This window comes from Lactuca serriola, chromosome 2 (assembly GCF_051521515.1).
Source record: "Lactuca serriola cultivar US96UC23 chromosome 2, Lser_US96UC23_V15, whole genome shotgun sequence".
Classification (NCBI taxonomy): Eukaryota; Viridiplantae; Streptophyta; class Magnoliopsida; order Asterales; family Asteraceae; genus Lactuca; species Lactuca serriola.
Window position 1 is genome coordinate 230367132 of NC_136409.1, and position 22773 is coordinate 230389904.

The 22773-nt window shown below is 35.5% G+C and overlaps 1 protein-coding gene, 2 long non-coding RNA genes and 1 pseudogene across 3 annotated transcripts; 2 read left to right on the plus strand and 2 right to left on the minus strand.

Annotated features, from left to right (window-relative positions):
• Nucleotides 1-572: 572 nt before the first annotated feature.
• Nucleotides 573-2165, minus strand: LOC145090162 (putative polygalacturonase; annotated as a pseudogene).
• Nucleotides 2166-16880: 14715 nt separating this feature from the next.
• LOC145090859 (uncharacterized) lies at nucleotides 16881-18801 on the plus strand. The gene is made up of 3 exons (XR_013701789.1): nucleotides 16881-17369; nucleotides 18267-18334; nucleotides 18443-18801. It is a non-coding gene; the product is annotated as an uncharacterized LOC145090859 (long non-coding RNA).
• A 422-nt stretch (nucleotides 18802-19223) lies between these two features.
• On the plus strand, nucleotides 19224-20372 carry LOC145090860 (uncharacterized). The gene is made up of 2 exons (XR_013701790.1): nucleotides 19224-19926; nucleotides 20202-20372. It is a non-coding gene; the product is annotated as an uncharacterized LOC145090860 (long non-coding RNA).
• Nucleotides 20373-21799: 1427 nt separating this feature from the next.
• On the minus strand, nucleotides 21800-22145 carry LOC145090163 (stamen-specific protein FIL1-like). Its single transcript, XM_079028492.1, has 2 exons — nucleotides 21887-22145; nucleotides 21800-21807 (listed from the first exon to the last, which is right to left on the minus strand). Exons 1-2 carry the CDS (start codon nucleotides 22143-22145, stop codon nucleotides 21800-21802), a joined length of 267 nt encoding a protein of 88 aa, XP_078884618.1.
• Between the last annotated feature and the right edge of the window lie 628 nt (nucleotides 22146-22773).

Consider the following 22773-nt stretch of genomic DNA (forward strand, 5'->3'; position numbering starts at 1 on the left):
CTTCATGTTGGGCTAAACCCATGGAGTAACCCATGGATACTCCATGGAGGTTTTAAACCATGGAGCATGAAGAATATGGAAAGACATGAGTTACATGGTGTAACCCCAATAGCCACAATATATAAGGACCCCATGGCTCAAGAAATTGGTACTAGTGTATGTACACATGAGGGCTAGCCAATATGAGCATAGAAACCTTTTCTCTCAAGTTATTCCAAGATGTTGGTGATGTTGTGTGAACCATTTGAGGTGTCACATTTGAGGCACTAGGATCTTAATCTCCATGGAATCAAGCTGCAACAAAGAGGTATGTAATTCTACTAGAAGTTATATTTTATGTACTTCATATAATGCTAGTTAGAACAATACCTTGGAAATTGATATTTGCATGTATAATAGAGAAAACATAGATCCAATGTATTTAGGGTTGCATGTACACTTTAGCATTGTTAGAATGCTCAAAACCCTTCAATAACAACATTACTATGTATAGACAAAAAAACAAAAAAGGTATACGTTAGAAATTTAACATGGGAGTTTGTAACTATTTTTGTAAAAAATGGGTTTAGATATTAATAATTCCTGCAATATACAACATGAATGTTCTAGAAATGTGAATTCTTGAATATGACATTAGAAATAATGATGCTTCTAGAATCCTTGAACTCAATAAGATTTGGTCTAGTGAACTGCAACTCTACAAGGTTCTCTGTCTCCACATGTTCCACCACACATCACCTTGCCCATATATTGTCCCATTATCACCTAAAAATAATGATCAATTCATCAAAATAATATGAAAATATATAAAGCAATTTCAAGAGCAAGAATTTATATATTATACATTATACATACCATTAATAATGACATCATGGAGACCATCTCCATGGATGAAGCTCATGTACCTTTCACCTGGATGTTCTCTTCCTCTTCCATATGAAGGCAATGGAGTAATAAGAGGTTAGTTGGTTGTGTCCTGAACATAATCACAAAAGGATAATAAAGTTAATTACAATCATATTATGTTGTACTATTTGCTAAATAAATAACTTTACAGATGAATTGTTTATAAATATAATAAAGTATGTCTTCAATATAGTTGTCAATATTGATTTTGCACATAGGAACCCACTAAACTTACCATAAGCCCAGATGTTTTCTGAAATAAGTTTTGCTTATGTTGATGCTTTGTGGTTCCTAATAATTTAAACATTTTTCTCCTTTAAGAAATCATTAACTCATCATAATGGCCAAAGTATTATACTATTATTCTCAAAACACAACATTGCTTCAATTAGCAACAATGAAAAATAAGTACAAACCGCTTTTGGGAACTATATTTAATAGTCTGGTCTCCAAATAGCAACAATGCAAAATAAATACAAATTGTTTATGGACTTGTGGATGCACTGTGAAACTACAATTGGAAGAACATTAAGTAAGTGTTTTTCAAATATGCTGAGATTGTTGTTTTCCTTTTGTTTTGTAGCAAATTAAGTCTGTTAGCTCAAAAGTCAATAAACTACACCATAACTTGACAAATTCCACAACCCATTTCAAAAATTGTACATTAAAATCAATGAAAAGACAATATAGAAAATTTATTGAAATGACTTCTAATTTGAAGTATTCCAACTACTGAAACTTGTTTTAAGGTACGAAATCTATGTGTAGATTTATGAGATTTTTGCAATTAACTGAGAGCAAAAAGTTAAAATGGATCTGAGTACCTGTGTAGCTTAGATAACAACACCTTTAGCTAGATACAGAGTCATTCGACTAGTAAGATTGAAGTTCTCTGTTAGATAAACACTTAGATAAACACCAGGAGGAATGTAAAGAAGCATCCCTCCTCTCCTCTTCAAATGCTCAATCCGGTAAATCGCCTCCCTGAACGCTTTCATATTCAATGTTCTACCATCTCCGACATCACCAAAATCAGTTATTGAGAACTTATCGCTCCGGTATGCCACCGGCACAATTCCAGAACAAGTAACCAATCCAGCTGCCGAGCAGGAGCATTGCAGGAACACTAATGCGGCTGCGAAAGGAAGGGCTGTTAAGGAGAAGATCAACTCCAAGATCAATGGAGGGATGTTTGTGACGAGGTTGGCGAGGTCGTTTGGGGTGTTAGATTTGCAAGAGTCAAGGGCGCTCACAGTCATTTATCCTCCTCCGTTCAACACCGCATTTTATAGGAGGGCTCGGATTGTGGAAAAAATTGGTGATTCTTTTTCCATTCCACATGCGGATGAGCCGGCAATCCCCGAGGAGCCGGGAAGGCAGGTAAGGCAACGTAGCGAGCGGGTACGAGAAGACCCACCGGTTATTCCGGTGGAGGAGGACATCGATGGGTGGAATCAAGTGGAGTACCGATGCTATTTGGACAATATTGGAAGAGGAGTAAACTATAACAATCAATCATTTGAATACCTCTTTCAACAAATGAACATTGCACCAAGACCTGGGCCCGGTTACCCTTACATCATGAGTTGGGAAGAAAGGATGAGAAGAGGACATGAAGAAGGAGGAAGCGGAGCTGGAGGAGCCGATATGGAAGAAGAAGATTGAGGACTTTATTTTTATGTTTTGTGTTTTTATGGTGTTTTGTTTTGAACAATTGTTAAAACTTGGATGATTTTTGTTTTTTTTAGGATTTTTATTGCTTTCACTTTTAGTTGCTTATTTTTCAGGGATGGAAGGTTAGGAATCATAATAAAGTGTTGAGGGTCAAGTAAGGAATGAGAGATGTTCAAGAAAAAGTACGAAGTCTTGTCCTTAGGATTGAGTCCGTTAGAGTCAAGAATAATGGAGGGTGTTGCTGCTAAAGGGTTTAGAGAAAGGGTCAGTGAAATTTCCAATTTCAAAACCTGAGTCAAAAGGAACACGAGCTGGATCAGTTTTGGCAATACAGTGCCTACTCGCCGAGTGCACAAATTCTACTCAGTGAGTACATGGGATATTACACGATATAGTTCCAAGTTAAGAGCTACTCGCCGAGTAATCGACTATACTCGCCGAGTAGACTTGAAATTTTCGAGTTCCAAAGCTGTTTTGAGCACTTTCACTGCAACATTTATCCACTTTTCATGAAGAGTTGTTACTGGGGATTTTCTAAGAAGCTTGTTCCGTGATATTTTCGAGCTGTCAACCACACGAGACGAATGACACCCAAGACATGGATGAGCTGTTCCCATGTCTAAAGTCAAATGAAGATGGAGCTGAAAAGAAGAGTTATCAACCTATCGACTGCTACCCTAGGGGAGTTTGTTCCAATTCTCTCTGTAGTTTGCATTTTTATTTTTGCATGATATGCAATGAGGGCATTGCATAAAATAAGTGTGGGGTAGGGGTTGGTCACATATTAGTAAATCTAGAATCTTAATATCTTAATTTAGGCTGATTTTTTTTAAAATTTATTTTGCATACCAAGAATATGAATTAGGAATTAATTTAGAAAATTTTGGTAAAAATAATAATTAGGATTTCGTGTTAGAATTGTATGGATAATTACATTAAGACCCAAATGTTTAGTTGAGCCTATATACGTTATAATGCATTTGTGGCCTCCCTTATTCTAGTGAAATAATGGGACAAAAACACGACCTTGCTTAGCCCGAGAGATGCAATATGTTTAGCATCGTGTACTTGAAATGTATCCAGGAAAATTGTTATTTTAGCCAATAAAGGTTGAAGTTGAGCGCCCCTGCTTAAGCATGTAGGGCTTTGAGTGAAAAAAAAGTGAGGAACATGTAAAAAAATAGAAAAGAGAGAGAAATTACAAGAAAAGTTTGAAGAATTTTTGGAGCATCAAAGTCAAATATGAAATTAGAAGATCAAAAAATCCAAAGAAATTCAAAAAGTTGAAGATACCAAAACTCAAAGAAGAGAAGAATTCCAAAGAGCTCCAATGTGGTATCATAAATTGTAATTATCTAGATTATGTATGCTTGGGTTGCTCAAACAAAAATACCTTGAGGTTAAGAGGTTTTCTGGGGATGGATTCGGAGGGATGCATAAAATGAGCATAGTTCGGGGTGAGTGGGCGAATGTTTATGAGGATTGTGAGTATTTGGAGTATGGGGGGTATTTAGGAAAATTTTAAACACAAATGCATGTGTTGCGGTCTTGGCATAATGGTTGGGTTAGATTTGAGTTGTCATATGTGGTTCTAATATGTTAAAATTCAGTTTTGCTTGGGGGCAAGCAAAAGTCAAGTGTGGGGTATTTTGATATGTGCATAATTAGTTAATTATTTAGCATACATTTTTATTCATTTTTAACTAATTATGTGATTAATGTGGACAAAAGGTACTTAATAATGTTTAAATTTTGTTTTCAGCCCAAAAGACATGCTTGGGAGTGAAAGGGAATGAGGGGAAGCAATTAGAGACCAAAGAAGGAAGAATGAGGGACAAAATCCTTCCTACTCGGCGAGTGCACGAGCCTACTCGGTGAGTCCATTAGAATATTCCAGAAGATAAGTCAAGACTCCTGGTATGAGACGGATAACTACCATTTACTCGGCGAGTTGGGTCTGCTACTCGCCGAGTACACCCTGTTTTGTGATAATTATAAATACCAAACTATTATCCGATTGGAAGGAATTATAACGTTTTTTGGAGCTTCATCTGCGATTGAAGAACCCTTGGAGGAGCTAAGGAACCCTAATCTTCAATCCCTTGAAGAATCAAGGCAATTAGGTTAATCATTCCACTTAGCTTTAGGAATTAAGTATGTTTAGCTTAGTTGAATCTGTTTTTATGTTTGTTTTTACTGCAACTACGAACTAAATACGTTTTTGTTTCTGTTTGGGGAATACCAAGTAACTCCTATGGTTTAATTCATAGTTTTTGATTGATTGTTTATTGGTGATTTATTAAATTAAGTTTGTTAAAGAACCTTATGCGTTAATCACAACTATTTTCTGTTAATTGGAAGACAATTAAGTTGCATGAACATCTCTTAGTTGTTAACCTCATATGTCTATGTGAACACTTAATCATATGCTTAGGAATAATCAATATGAAACTAAGATTAACAAGATAATGGGTAAATTAATGTGTGAGGTTGTTTGAGAAACCAACAAACAAGAGGTTAATTGAACCACCAATTTGATTAACCAACTACAAATCTTATTTAATCCAAATCATTAATCTAGGGAATTAAATAGTTTAAACACTTGATCACCGCTTGAATTAATTGATTGTCTAAGGGTTACTAGTAATGAACATGAACCTAACCACTATAGTTGGTAGCCAATAGCAATTAATTTATCATAAATTCAAAATAACCATAGGAGTGAATTGGTTGAACCTGAACAGAAACATCTTTATCAAATTTGGTGAATTAGTTACTTGCTTTAGTTATTTAGTTAATTAAGTGTTTAAGTTGTTGTTTAAGTTTCTAGTCTTGCAAAACTAGAGAAAAACCCTTTTACTTTCATTATTTGCTTAGTTAAAATTAGTTATTAGGTTAATTTCTGTTCCCTGAGTTTGACACCCTACTTATCCAACTATACCACTAAAAGATAGGTTCACTGCCTTTGTGTGCTAAATTTATTAATTAAAAGTAGGAATAAAACAAGTGCATTTTACACACATCACTATACTTCCAACTGTCCCTGAGCAACCAATCTTTGGTAAACCTTAGATTGTCCTCCACAATTGCTTAATCATATATCCAACTCTAGACCTTTTCCCCTTTCTTAATGCCCCATGCATTTGGAAAATTTAGAAAGGATAAATATTATAGCATATGCAATCGATCCTGTACCCAACGCAAATGGGACACGATTAATGATGTCTCACATAAAGACATGATTCTAGACCAATCTTTTGCTACGATATGTTTTATTTCTATTGCCAAGTTCTCATAATTCAGATTATGAAAAGGGATGTCGTAATCATAATCGAATTTTAGAACGCAAATAATGTACTCATATATAGAATTTCCTTGTGTTGAGCCATTCTAACATAAAATTCACATATATATATATATATATATATATATATATATATATATATATATATATATATATATATATATATGTGTGTGTGTGTGTGTGTTAGGCGTGTCAAACCCAACAAATAAAGGGGTACAAATGAGTCCAAAAACACTGTTACTTTGCACTAAAAACGTAATACAAGGTAAGCAGGTTCGATCCACAAAGACACGGGACAAATGCTTATATCTTTTTGCGCAAGGTACAATATGATCACAAAAGAGGGGGATTTAAATGCAATGATTCAAATAAGAGCTAATTTAATGAGTAAGCAATTGATTAAATGAAATAAATTCAAGATTTGTAAGTACTCCAACTCTATGCAAGACAAATTAGCAATGTGATTCCATGGATGACAAGATATTTGTTTAGTTCTATATAAGTTGGTACTTGAAGTGTTAACAAGCTCTAACACTTCCCATTCACCACAATAATTAACCAACAAAAGCTCTTTGATTAATCCTAACCTTACCAACCTAATCTAAACAATCTCTTAGAACTAGATTGAAAGGTTTCTTTAAACTTTATGTGAATGTTCCCAACAACACTCAATACTCCTCACAAGCTTGGGAGTGTAAAAGTGTGTGAAGAGATTTACACTAAATTCATTCAATAGAAATCAAATTAGTGCATGTTACCTAGTCTAATTTACAAAACAATTACAGATTTTGCAATTAGATAACTTGAATGATCTAACCCTAATTCAAATGGCCAATAAGAATCACAATTAGAATCAAACATTCGATTAAGACAAAATCAAATTCACTAGATAGAAAATTGAAAGCAAATATCAAGTCATATGATTGAAATCACATCCAAATGTCAAGACATAAAGTTGGAGAAACTAGGGTTCTAGCCAATCATGGCTAGAACAAAATCACAAATCTAGAAAATGAAATTAAATTTCTTACAAAACGAAATCAAATGTTCCCAAGTGTTAATCAACTTCCAAATCCTCAAGTAAATCACTTTCTCTGCTCCCAAAGTCGACCCCCCTTTAAGAAAGATGAAAAACTACTTTAAAACCCACGTTTACGTTTACACGGCCCGTGTAAATTAACACTGTCATTTACACGACCCGCATAAACACAAAAATATACTTCGTAGAAATCTATGTTTACACGGCCTGCGTAAACGCAAAGCTTGCATTTACACGGCTGTGTAAATCTCTGTAAAGCCAAAAGCTTCATTTCTTTTATATCTTGCTCCTCGGTGCTCCGCAAGTCCCAAAATTTTGTTTGCAACTCTTATTTACCTCCTCCAAAAAGATCCTACCTCCAAAAGTCCCTGAAATATCACAAAAGCATGTGAATGAAATTTCCTCATGAAAAATCTTGAAAAAAACATGCAAAATGCATGAGTTTAAGCTTATATGCAATGTACTTTTATGAAATAAAGCTACAAAATGGGTACGTGAAATGCACCTAACAATATATATATATATATATATATATATATATATATATATATATATATATATATATATATATATCCTTGACTAAAGATGATTAAAACCTCAATCTAAGCTTTTAGAATTGAAACGAAGTATAATTTCCTCTCCCTTAATTATAGCAAAACAACTTTTTCAACCCCTGCAACCTCACGAATTGAAACTTTTGTTTTCTATAATTAACATTGCTAACTTGCAATACTTATCATAATTATCATGCTCCCACTAACATGATAATTATTAGCGTAACACTTATGCTCCCACTAGCTTAGACATGTATCCAAAAAACAGTTGGACTTCTAGAAGTCAATACTTTATTGACTTTCTTACCAAAGTTCAAATTTCTGATACGAGATTGTTTTCATAAGACTTTATCAAAATCATACACCTTATCTTAGATAGCTCACAGGTGTGCCTAAACAATTTTAGAACTATGAAAAGGGATGTCGTAATCATAGTCTCAAATGTTTAGACCTTTTCCATTTCTCACAAGTCCATGTTAGTGTGTCGGTTAACCACGCATGCTCCACTAATGACTTTGAGAATGCAAAGATCACAATTGCTATCTTTCTTAAAATCTACTTGGTGGAAGTGTTTCCTCACCATCATTTTCATGAATCCGAGAGAAACCTTATGACCCTTAGATTTTATGGTGTATGTGTTCTTATCCATGCGAATTTTTCAAAACCATAATCACAAGACTAGGTTAGTGACAAATCCAAATTCATATGGACTGAACTTGTGCAATCTTAACTTCTTGCCACCTGGTAGCACAAGGGCTGCCATTGCTTCCAAGTAGTTATGCAAACAATTGAGAACATGTAGACCTCAAATGTATAGCCAACTTTAACTGGAATGGGGCACATAAATGTCAACATGATAGGTTATAAACCTCTAGTCGTGTGCTAGTGATGAAATACAGGTTTTGTTCGTGATTAGTTCTTGAGACTTTCAATACCTTTAAGACTCCCATTGTCCTCTTGACATATAAGACTCTCTTGCCAAATATTCAAGAGATAGTGCGGATTCTTTATCAAGACAAACACTTCACACAATTGGCCTAAGTTGGTCTTTATTTTATCCAAAACATCACAGCTTACCAATTCCAAATGTACAAGAGTAGGACACTTTTACTCTTACATTTGACAAGTGTTATAAACCTTTCTTTAAGATATGTCACTCAAATTACAATCTTGGAGTATGACTCTAAGATTTTTTTTGGAATGAAGTATGACTCATCTTCTTGATTTAATTATTTCAACAATTCAATATTCCTCTTCTTAGTCATAAGAATGCACTAAGATGTTCTTAGAGGACTAATTGTGACATGATTTCTAAATCATTAAGATGATCACAAAACATGATGCTAAAGTACTCTCCCATCTTTTCAGATTTGAGAAACTTTTATCTTCCCGCCTAATTTGATTCTTCTCATTCGTTCAGCCATACATTGAAACTTTTTCTATGTTTCGGAATTATACTTAAGCCTGTAAGTATAACCATATTTACTAAACTTTAGTAAATCATGACGAACAGTCTTATCGGTCTTGTGTGGTGGACTTGACCAGTGCACAAGAATGTGTACTCGATCCTTTTAGTCCTTCACTTGACTCACATATTCATGTGACCAAGGAATTAGTCTTAATTTTCCAAAGATGAAAATTCTCACTCATCATACTATACAACTTGCATGATTCCAAGTTTTGGTCCAATTGAAACTTGGGTGATAAGAATCTTTCCTTATTTGGTAAACTTAGATACTACCGCAAATGAAAGAATCAAATCCATTTTCCAATATTGCTATCAATGGAATCATATAAACAACCATTTTTTCCACAAATGCCATTGTAAGGATATTTAAAATAAATAAAATCAAAACCTTTCTTTTTCTTTTATTTTAAAACTTCGTGGAAAAACTTATCCTTACATTGAAAATGCATATGAAAACTTGTTGTTATCTATTTCTAAGAAATATATATCATAACTCCTAAGTAACAGCTCAAAATTCTGATCAACGAACCATGCGATCGAAATCCATCTTCACGATCAGAATCAACATACACTTCCTTTAAGTTTCTTCACTTTTCTTTTGATTCTTAAAACATCAACATGTGACCCGGTCACATCATGTAATAAGAATCTCAGAATAGAAACGTAACAGAGTTAGAAAGTGGACTTTACCTGAAGTAGAGTCAAACTTATTTGACTTTACCATCCTTATGATCTTTCAGGTAAATGTGGCAGCTTTGCAACCAATCCCCTTACCATGTACAATTGTCAATGTCCATGGAAGTTTGGGAAGTTGATCTTCTAATCAAATTTGCTTTACTAGTCCTCCTAATATTGATGATTTAGAAGCACCAAGCAAATAGATAAGATCATTAAGGGTCATGTCATAGTCTGTTCCATAGTAGTCCCAAAGGAACTCACTATGTGACATAGAAAGTGATTGAACATCCAACTTTCTCATGAATTTGACGCCCAACTCTCCTGGCTTGTCGATATGTGACTTCATCTCCAAGATGCGATCACACATCGACCTTACTCGTGTAACACCCATAAAATTTGAGCCAATTTAAAACATTTTATTTCATTCAAAAACCATTAAGTTCATACATCTTGTTTTCAAAATAGTTTAAACATCAGAGTATCCCCCAGAACCATATTACATAAATCATAAAACATGAGGAGCGGTACAATCACGCCTTCGCCTTGCCATAATCTCCTGAAGTACCTGAAACAATACACTGAACTGTAAGCCCGAAAGCTTTGTGAGTTACCCCCAAAATACCAACCACATACAACCATAATCATATCATATCATATCATAATATAGAACAACCATGCCTCTCAAGTCTGCAGTGTGACTGGTCCACCATCAACAGGCCTTCAGTCCACTTGGTCCACTCTCTGAGTCTGTAGTATGACTGGACCGCCCGCACCGGGCCTTCAGTCTATCTGGATCTATCCAAGCCTTCGGTATGACTGGACCGCCATACGGGCCTACAATCTATCTGGACCGCTCGTAGGGTATGTTGGCCTTCAACACAAAGCAGGACCGCCTCAACCAAACATCAAGCAAATAACCATGTGTACATATAATAGGTAATCACATAACAGTCCGTAGGTAAACAAATTGATCTAGCAGATCATAAAGCATAGCATCATCCTAACCAGGATACCGACCTAACCAGTCACTAACATAGCATCATCCTATATACCAGGATACCGACCTAAACCAGGTCACTAACATAGCATCATCCTATATACCAGGATACCGACCTAAACCAGGTCACTGACATAATACTGTCCTAATTACCAGGACGTCGATCTAACAGATCAATAAGCACATCAACAGTACAAGTACAGATATCAGATATAACTATCTCACAGATCATCGATCATAGCAATCTCTCATGACCAAAGCATCGACCTAGCCAGGTCACTAACATACCAATCCTAACGAATCATATTAGCATAACAACATACTGTCTATTCTGATACCAATCTAACAGATCATAACCACATGTAGCACACTGTAACCAAGATAACAACTAAAAGGGCCGACCTTGGTGCCTTAGACCCTATTGATATAGTAAGGGTAACTCACCTACAATTGCCGACTGAAAAGATAAGACCAAGCTGCTCCGACCACCAACACGATCTTCACCACAGAACACTACCAAAGAACCAATTCCATAAATACCAATATTACCAAAGTACCCTTGGAAGTCAAACTGGTCAACTCTTGGTCAAAGTAAAGTCCTCAGTCAAAGTCAACCTTCCTGGTTAACTCTACTCGCCGAGTCAACCCGTCGACTCGCCGAGTTCCCATACCCAGAAAACTCTCATAGCACAACTTAACTCGGTGAGTCGCCCTAAGACTCGCCGAGTCCAACGATCTTTGAGTCCCATCCTGTCCAACTCAGTAAGTCGCCAACCGACTCACTTAATCCAAGGCTTTAATCAAAAGAGGTTGGGGTTCTGCGACCTAACTCACCGAGTCCAAGAATAGACTCGTCGAGTCCAAGGCAATCTTCAACAGACTCGCCGAGTTGTTCTTCCAACTCGCCGAGTCCATGCACATGTTCATACAACTCGTCGAGTACACCCATGTGACTCACCGAGTCTCTCCAGTTCCCAGTCCACTCAGAGGCTTTTCGAGCCATGCAGGGGCTCCAATCCATAGATCCACTCTTCTACAATCTAACCCTCACATAAAGTTGCAAACTTTACGTGAAACCAAGGAGATATAGGCCCAAACACACTAAGGCGAGGGTTAAAGACTAGGGGGCTTCACCAATAACTTTTAAATAGAAGCTTTATGACATTTTGGACCATCACAAGCCTAGATCTGGAGTAGCAACCTCACATCTAAACTCCAAACCCGAAATAGATCTCAAACAAGCTAAGGAACTCCAAATCAACCACCAAAGATGAACCAAAAAGGAAATAGCTTAAGATTATGGCTTCTTACCTCTGAAATGTGCCCAAACTGATGTAGATCCCAGATCTACACAATCCCCTTGATGCTAGCCTCTAATTTCTCAAGCTCCTTTCACCAAATTCCTCTTCTAAGCTCCAATTTCCTCAAAAATGAAGTCTCACACGAAATTAGGGTTTTCTGGAACTCTCTGGGGGAATAGGAGGCTGGGAGAAGGACATAAAGTCCTTAAATAGGGTGCAAACCCTAAGATTAGGGTTTTTCTCCTTCCAGCACCAACTCGTCGAGCCCAACTTCGGACTCGGCGAGTTGGTCACTTAATTCGCGACCCAAACCCGCTCCGACTCGGCGGGTAAGCATACCTACTCGTCTATTCCCTTCTTCTAAATTACACTTTAAACCCTTAAGTCATACTTCTGAAATTCAGGATGTTACAGCTTGCCAGTAGGGCTTGAGTGACCTTGAACTTGTGGGTTAGGAAGAATTAATTGGATGAGGTGGAGGAAGTGAAGAATGATTTCCATGAGCCAAACTCAGGAAGTCATCTTCATTAGGAAGCTTGTTCCAAGGGATTTAGGAATGATCATAGATGTCTAAACTAGACATCTAATGGGAGAAATTCAAGTTTGTTGACTTAAGTCCTTAATATAACACCCATTATGAAATATTAAGGCTAGGACCCAACACAATATTTTTTAACTTGGAAGAGGGATGCCGTAATCCAAGCTATAAAATATTTGAAGGTAGGTGAAAGATAATTCACCAATTTCCACCATGAAAAACGAAATAGTTTATTAGGTTTTAATTGGATTTGAAACTCCTAGATCTTTTGAGATTCATTGAACTTTTCAATGGCATGTTTCAATCTCGATTGTGCCCTCTCAAGTTTTATGACTAGGATGCCGAGGATCACAAAACAAGGTGTGAATAACCATGCAAATATACTTGGTAACCATAATATTTACCCCTTAATCGATGTGCCGGTTAACCACACGCGTTCCACCGATACTATGATAAATATTAAGTTACCCTTCGCCTAACTTGTTAAATCAAGCTAGTGTGCCGGTTACCCACATGCGCTCCACTAACCGACTTAAGCAAAGTGCAAAGTGTAATTTCATGGGTTAGCACCACTTTCATATTTTCCTAAGTAACTAAGATTGGGTATTAATAAGAGTTTAGTTACTTAGTATTTTTCATTAATACTTTTATTGAAGGGAGAATTATAGTCCTTGTCCTACCCGTTCGGCTAACGACCCTCCACCAGTCAAGGAAGCGGTGGGTGAGAGTGGACACCCATTAAACTGCCATTTTATAGGCAGTAACCTTATACCCCCCCCCCCCCCTTATAGACCGGCTTCGTGAATGAGGCCTACTAATGGTAAGACAACTTGCTCTTATATATAAATATTATTAACTTATAATATTATAAAGTATAAGGGTTAAATTTTAACTTTTAAAATTCTAAGAGCTTAACATGGAATTAAAGTATTCATGGGGAAAACTTTACAAATTCCAAAACTTGAGGGCAAGTTTTGAAACTATTCAAAACTCTTGGTTTTTCATAACTTATGAGTTTAATTAAAGTTTTAAAACTTTTAATGAAGAGACTCTTGAACATCCATAACTTGAGGACAAGTTATGGAGCCATAAAAACTATTTATAAGAAAAAGACTCTTCATTTTTGTAACCTAAGACATTTTATGAGTTTTAAGATTTATAAATGTGACTTTTCATATAACTTGAGGACAAGTTACAAAAACACATTTTATGAACAATTTTTAGATTAATTTGGATTGAAAACAACTAACACATATTTTTCATTAATCTAAAATAACTCATAAAACAAGGTAACACAAAAAACTTTTGGTAATCCATAACTTGAGGACAAATTATGGAGTCCATTAAAATACATTTAGATCAAGAATTAACTAACAAACACTTTTGTAAATAATTCCTATGATCTACCAAAACTCATAAGCATGAACAATCCATATCAACAATTTCAAAAACTTACATCAACATACATAAATCTTGAAATTTTGATTTTAACCTTGAAATTGGTTTACTATAATCATTACCACTTTAAAACCAGGTTTTATAAGTCCAAAGCAGCTTAAGGTAATGATTCTAGACCAATTCCAACTTTAAAACTTGAAGATATGTTGTCAGGGGGTCCAACTCGTCGAGTGCAAGAACCAACTCGGCGAGTTGGATGAGTTTGTACTTGGACTCGTCGAGTCCCTTGTCCAGACAGCACAAATCTTCGATTTTTCAGCAATTTAAGCAAGTATAAAGAGAAAAGAATCCTAGGCTCTGATACCACTATTGGGTTTTGAGCATTCTAACTCTCCTATGGTGTACATGCAACCCTAAATACCTTGGATCTATGTTTTCTCTATTATACATGCAAATATGAATATTCCAAGGTATTACCCTAACTAGCATACAATCTTTGATACTTGGGTAATAAAATAGATAGAATACATACCTCGTTGATGTAGCTTGACTCCATGAAGCTCGAGAGCATAGTGCCCCACGTGTGACACCTCAAATGGTTCACACAACATCGTCAACACTTGGAATAACCATGAGAAGAAGACATGAGACTTGGAATTCGGCTTGCCTCTCCATATTTTCCACTAGTGCCAATTTCTCCAACCAATGGGGTCTTTATATAGTCTGCACATTAGGGTTACACCATGTAACCCATGACTTTACCCATTCCTTATGCTCAATGAATTTTAACCTCCATGGAGTATCCATGGATCACCACATGGGTTAAACCCAACATAAGGAATCATGGATCATAAACCCACATATATAAGAATGAATGATTTACACAATCAATCCCCATATATTTAATTAGTCTCTTTTGATCACTAAATTAAGTCCAAATTAATTCTTGATCAATACTAATTAAATAACATGATTTCATATTAATATATTAGAACTTATAATATATTAATATATCACAAATGTCTTCTTCTCACAAACGCTCTATCCAAATGTTCTCATGCCATGCAACTCAAATAGACCATGCCGAGTCGGGTCAAGTACATACCAATTATAGTTATGGACTTAGACACTAATCCAACAATATTGAGATTAAACCATCCACTTTACGGGTATTGGGATCAAACCATTTAATACTAACAACCTCACCCCTATTAAGGTAGGACAAGACTAAATATATCATAATTTTCCCGTTTTGTTTAACTCGTATTTGATAATTCTATAACATGGGGACCTAATGGTGGTATTTTTGATTAGTTGGTAAGGTATTTTGACTTTTGTCCCATGTTTAGGGGGTGTGCATTTTAGGTTGGGTGGTATATGGGTGAAGTGGGTAGGAGTATGTGTGTTCGCGTGGAGTAAGTGGATGAGTTGGTGGTGAAATTTTAAATATACCTGAACAAATAGCACATTTAAAATGCATAAATAGTTAAATAAACTTAAAATTGGAATAAACTCAAAATATGTACACTCAATTTTGAAGGGTTAAATATGAGTAAAAAAGGTTATAAGTGGTTGGTTTGGTGATAGGATGTGTAGGGTGTATGGTATGGATTTGTAGGTGAGTTGGAGGTGGGGTGAGCTGGTAGGCTACGACGTGGGCTTATGGGAATAGGCACATAAGTATAGGTATAGGTAGGTATGTGATAGGTTTATGTGTGATTCGCGATGTAGGTTATATATGGTGAGGATGGGTGGGTGTGAGAATGTTGTTGTGGATGTGGGGTGAGGTGGGTGGGTGGTATGGGTGTGGGTGTGGGTGTGGGTGGGGATAAAGTTTGGTAGATGGGTGGGTAGGTGTGGGGTATGGGGTGTGAAGGTAGTTGAGGTGGAAGTGGACCTTTGCTTATAAGCCTAAACCATAAGTATGCCTTATGCTTTATGTCACAAGCCATATGCCCTGAGCCTTATATCTTGAGACTCAAGCCTTTTTACTTAAGTTGGAAGACATAAACCATAAGGCTAAGCCATAAGGCATAAGCCTTAAGTCATATGATCCAATCATAATCATCATGTTATAAGACTTTAATCCTTAATTTATAAGCCCTAATATCCAAGCCATAAGCCTTAAGCTATAAGTCATAAGCTTTAATCCCTAAGCTATAATCCATAAGCCCTAATACCTAAGGCATAAGCCACAATACCTAAGCTATAACGCCTTAATCCTTAAGTCATAAGTCATAACTCTTTAGCCATTAGGTCTGCCCTGGGCTAACCTAAATCACAAGTTATAAGACACATGCCCTAAACCTTAACTCTTAAGCCATAAGCCTTTTGTATTAAGAAATAAATGATAAGTCACAAGCCATAACCTATAAGCCTTATAACATAAAATAAATGATAAGTCACAGGCCATAACCTATAAGCCTTATAACATAAACCATAAGTCATAATTCATAATCCATAAACCATATGGCATAAGCCACAATCTCAAAGATAATGTTGAGTATATTTGTTGGCCAACTAACACTAATATGGAGTTTTTCTGGTCCTTCAACTTTGTTTCTCCCAATTTTCCTCAGAGTAATTTTCATTTTGATTCTACTAATCCCCTAGAAAGTACCTTATTTGTTAGTGTTCCCCCCCCCCCCCCCCCCCCCCCCCAAAAAAAAAAAAAAAAAAAAAAGGCCACCAACATTCCTATCTCTCGTAGGGAAAACACATTTTGTATAAGGAACGAAAATAACAACCTATACTTTATGCTCAATCATTATTTTTAAGGGTTGGAAGTACAAATTTTTACCAACTAATGGACTATTTATAATTTACTCCATAACTAATGAAATGATTTAGTATTATATTACCAATAGAATTATAAATTTGTAGTTACAAATTTATTACAATTTATTTCGATATTGATCGACCGAATTTTTCCAATTTTGCCCATTTTAACCGAGATTCACTCTTTTGACCGTTTTTTTACAGATACCCCCTTTTCCCATGTTGTCGACATTGTTCTCCCTCGTCTACCTTAAATTGAAATTTCAGTTCCCTCCCCACACATAATCTTTCCCGTTGTTTCTTCTTTTCCTCTTCTTTTTATTTCCAAGGATCGAAGCTCTGGTTGAAAGAAAAAGGGTATTAGGAAACCTTTCTCGTTCTCCCACCCTTTAGGTCAATTGTCCACCACCGCTACTCCATCGCCCCATGTTCGATCACGTGCTTACCGATAGTATTATTGTATGGCTTCAACCCTAATTTCATATCTTCTAAATATGTGAGAACCCAACACCGTGAAATCCCTTTGAAACCCATAAACCCCTTTTAAATCGTTGGTACCGCTCCACCACCCCTATTTGTCAGTTGCAGCTCCACCGCCCACTCCGCCTCGCTAGGATGGACTTAGTAAGACAAAGCTCAACAAAACCTACATACGACGACTGAGGAAGACTGATGAGGAAGAAGACTGAAACTCACTCTCTTTTACAATATTACAGGGAATGAAAAAAACCGAGGTCTGCCATTTGTTTCATCTTTTGTGTTCATTACATGAAAATTCATGATTTCTTAATTCTTATTATTCTATTATTATTTTTTAACTTTTGAACCCCATTATCCCACATTGCCACGATTTCTTTACTTCCCCTCTAATCGACCCCTTAACCATTGCACCGATTACATCAACAATTCTTATTTCAGAAATTAGATATCGTAGTAGACGAATCTGACATTTCAAAGATGCATTTTTATTTCTCAGTTGATTCTTGTTTCTGAAATCACCTTTGATTTATGAAAGTCTGAAGTTTGAGAATTTGATAACTGAAAGACATAAATCATCGAACCGCCCACATCGCCCACATGGTTTCTTAATCTATCTAAGTTTAAATCTTCTTGATTGTTAAATTCTGTTTCTTACTTTGATGCAAATTCCGTTCTTTTACAATGTAACACAATTTTGATTTCGTAGACTGTTAAATTTGAATTTTTTTTTTTCAAATATGATGTCGTCATCCCATTATTCTGATTTCTGATGCATTCCGATTTCTTATTCTTAAACATTTACACTGTCTCATTCTTAATTTTAGATTTATGATGAATACTAAATTTCCTACACATTTACTACAACTTCAAGCAGATTACACTGTCTCATCTTATTTTTTACAATGTTAATGTCATTGATGTGAGTGTTTTTCTATACCTGGACCATTTTACCCCTACATGGCGTTCATTGTGTGTTGCTTTGTTGGTGCCTTGAGAATTTCAAATTTCATATAAACTTCATATTTTTGGTTAGTTTGCTTCTGGTTGTTGTTTGATGTTGAGATTGCTATTAGGAGTGTGTTCATATATCTTGACCATTTTACCCTTGGATTTTTCTGGTGCACTAATATAATCTTTACTTTTGTTTGTAGAAGGTAAAGGCCATACCTTGATCCTAGTGTTTTTCGTGAAAGGATTCTAAGTAGTATCTTATTTGAAGGTAATTTCAACCCACAAACATATAACCTCCTTCACCATTATGGTTATTTTAAAGTATTTTTTTTACTCTTTTAGTATGTTATGGTAAAGATAAACCATTTTGATGCAGGTCTTGACAGATGCATGCAATACTTTGTGTTTCACTCTCGAGTGTTCAAAAAAGTATAGTTACTTCCATAAAAGATAAGAAATGTTGCTTGGCAGTTTGTTTGGAACTTTGCGTTAGTATGCATGCTAGTAACTACTCCGTATGGTGTTTCAGCCCCAAATTGACAATATTACCCTTATTATTTTTCTTAGTTTAAAAAGTTGGTGTTTAGATATAATGATAATATTTTAGTATATGTTTCCATCCTTTTAATTGTACTGTTTCTAGCACAATGCTGCCAATTCATATTTAATATAATTTATCTACTTAGTCATTCAATTTTTCATTGTTTTTTTTAATTGTGTGATCAGAAGTCAAAAAGGAGCATTTTAAATTTAAATGCTATTATTGGTATTGTAACATCCGGATATCCATGTATTATATTTATCTTTTATTTTTGAGTTTAAAGGGTGGACTCGACGAGTTGACGCATAGACTCGTCGAGTAGGGTTGCGAGTGATGATTGGATTAATGAAGGGACTCGACGAGTCCGCACTGTAAAATGAAACCCTAATTCCTCGGGCCTGAATCCTATTTAAAGGACCTTATAGCCCTCTTGTGCGGCTACCTGTCTAGAGAGAGTACCCCATAAGAGCTTGAGCGAGTTGATAGAGAGATGAGGCCATATTAATCGATTTTAGTGTGTTCTAGCAAAGGACAAGTTGTTCGAAGCAAGAGGAGGTCAAGGGAACTGTGGATCCAGAGTTTTCAAGCACAGATCTACACTATTTGAGGTACCAAATCGAGTTCCTTGCTGTTTTGGGTTAAGATCTATGATCTAGGGTTTTCTATACCCCTTTTTAGCTTGTTATGTTGATTTCTTGGTCCCTTGTGGTGTTGGACATCCGAACTGGACCCATAGAGGTCTAGATAGCCTTCCCCAATCTACTTTATGTTGGCTTAAGGAAGAAAAGAGCCTAGAATTCCATTATAGAAGCCTTTTAGCCAAAGATAGCCTTGTACATGTTGCATGTGGGTCAAGTTTCGACCTTTACGTGGTTATTGGTCGTGGGGAAGCCAGATCTATAGCTTAGGGAAACGGATCTGACCTCAGAAGGTCATTTCAGTGTTGTCATGGGAGCAACTCACCTCGGGGTTGCCCCGTGATTCGTTGCTGAGTAACCCGGTGAGTGGAGAGGGAACTCGTCGTGCCAAGCGAGGCTTAGAAGACTTCAGAGGACAAGTGTGGACTCGCCGCGTCGCCTAAGTGCACTCGAAGAGTTTGGTCAAAGTTTGACTGTTGACTTTGTTGACTTTTAGGGTTTAGTCAATGTTTGGACTTATGAGCCATTAGAGGGGTAGAATGGTCTTTTACCCTTCTTAGAGAACTTATAGAGAGGGGTTAGCCTAGCCTTTAGAAGTTGTATTAATTAGGGTAATTATTTATATGATTAGGCGGAGGCTAGTGCTGTATTTCAGAGTTCGAGGTTCACCGAGTATCCGAGGTGAGTCTTCTCACTATACTTTACCTTGAGTAGTAACTAGAGTTATGTGACTGTATATCTTGTATGCTATGTATGTGATATGTTGCACTGCATTATTACCATGTGATTATGCTGTGTGTATACCAGAGTTTACAGAGTTAGGACCGGAAGGTCCACAGAGTTAGGACCAGAGGGCCCACAGAGTTATAGCCTCGAGTGGCTAATATGTGTTGCATGTGACATTTTGGGGAACTCACTAGCATTTATGCTTACAGTTGTTGTGTTATGTGTTTCAGGTACCAGTGAGGATCGCGGGAATGCGCCGGCATGATCATTACACACACACAAGGAAGAGATTTTGTACTTTACGATCTTGGGTTGTACTTACGAATTGATATGTGAACAATGAGATTTTATAATATTAATGAATGAAATATGTTTTTAAAATGTGAAAATTTGTTTTAAAATTTACGGTGTTACAGGTATTCTCTATGGGGAGTTGTTTTGATTTGGTTTTTCAGCTCTAAAATGGAATATAATAAGAAAATTGGGAGTATTTTACTACAAAAGGGCAATATGGTCTTTTACATTTTTTGCGGTTCTAGATGCAAAAATTGGTACAGGCCGTAGTAACAATTTATGTCCCCTTTTAGAGGGTATTTTGGTCGACTTACACGAGCCATTTAGATACAACTTTAACCATTTATTTTGTACATGTTGACATCACTCCAATTGTTATATAACTAAAATGGGTCCCAAAAGTCAAAGTGATTTATAACCAAAATCATTTGATGTAGGTAATTCCAATAGTCTTCAAATGAAAATTATTACATTTTTTTTTGCAAAAACTGTCCCAAGCTCTAATAATAAGTTATACAGTTTGGGTTTGAGTCAATGGCTCTATATAAGTCACATGGTTGACTATTCAACAAATGATATTTTGATGAAGACTCTTCTTTAAATTTATACACAAACTAGGACAAAAAGAAAGACTATTACATAATTATAGTCATACATTCAATGACAATACTATAATTATACTGATCAGACATTATATTTATTCTAACTAAATTTACTTATAGACACACATAACAATTGTAAAGATAACAAAATGCAACTTACACTTACAATATTTGTTTTCTTTTTCACACTCAATTTATCATATTTTGACACACATTATAAAAGGCACATAACCATAAACTACTAAAATTAACTTGTTTTCAAGCTTTTACTTAGTCACTGCTAAACGCTACCCTATGGACACATAAATATTTAATGTGGTCATATGTATCCCCTGTTATCTACAATGGATTTCATGACAGAAACATATACAATTGACTCATGTTACCAGATATATATGTATTGTCTATTATATAAAAAGTATCATAATGTTAATCTATAAATGTGGCTGATAGTGAAATATGGCCACAATGTTCGAGTGTGGCTAATAATTGTCACATTTTATATAATTAAGTGTGGTTAAAGTTTTTATTATCTATATAATGGACACATAAACTAATTTAAATGTATCCAAAGACAATCTCTAAATTTTTTTAGTGACATTTTTAATAAAAAGTATGACAGACCATTTTTCGAAAAGTGTCACCGTAGGTCATTTTTGTACTAGTGTTAATTAAGCGTCGAAATTTTATTAACCCCACAAAATTGCAAACAAATTTGTTATCAACCTGCAATATACGTGATCTATCGGGATTTTAGTTTTGACTAAACAAAAACATGGTAAAACATGAAGTATTTTTTATTTAAAGTTGATAAGCTGACCTTGCAGCCATTATACACTTTCCTCAACAACTTAATTCTAAAACACCATAAAACCTCATTAAAAGAAAGAGTGAACTTGTTCAACACCTGCCTCCTCCTTGATCACTTTAATTTAGTTTCCTGCAATCAATCCATCAAAAAAGAAGTTATTTCCTTTGAGAACCTAACGTAAGCTTATTGCATGCAATCAATTACGTACTGCAAGTAACAGGGAGGTTGCACTGGGTAGGGAGACGGGTTGCGACTTGGATAGTGCTGCAAAGGCAGTCACGATCGATGGATTGAAGAGCTCCACAGCAGTCTGAGTTCGGCATCAAGTCTGTCGAGCCAGGAACCACAAAGGGTGCACACACATTCAGATTTGCTAGCTGGTTGGGACATGTTTGGCCATAAGTTCCAACCACAAGTGCTAGTACCAACAAAACCAGTGTTGCTTGATTGATTTTGGAACCATCCATGGCAGCCATTAATCCTAATTAATATACTACAGTGTCTACTGCTCTTTCTCCAAGCCCCCCCGTTAATTAACGAATTGATGCAGTATATGTTAAAAAATATATATATATTTCTATTTTAAAAGGTCTTTCTTGATTAATTTATAGCAGAAGTTAATCCGGACTAGTGGAACATATTTGCATGAGTCACCTAATTGTGGAGTTTGGAGCTCATTTATTTCGTACTCTCTCTCTCATATATATATATATATATATATATATATATATATATATATATATATATATATATATATATATATATATATATATATATATATATATATAACTTTTATGGAAAACAAAAACCTTAAAAATGCATAAAAAAATACTTAGACACCATAATTTTTTTAACTTTATATTCTTAAAATTCATAACTTTTTATATAACTTTGTTGAATTTTTTTTTTTGAAAAAAAAAACAAAAAAAAAAGTTCGATTTTTTAATTTTTGTTCAGCAAATTTTTAAAGAAGCTGCGGTTTTTTGATATATAAAGTCAAAAAAAAGTTTTGTGATCTCTAAGTATTTTTTATGTATTTTTATGATTTTGTTAGAGTTTCTTTCTATATAACCCTTCCTTATATATATATATATA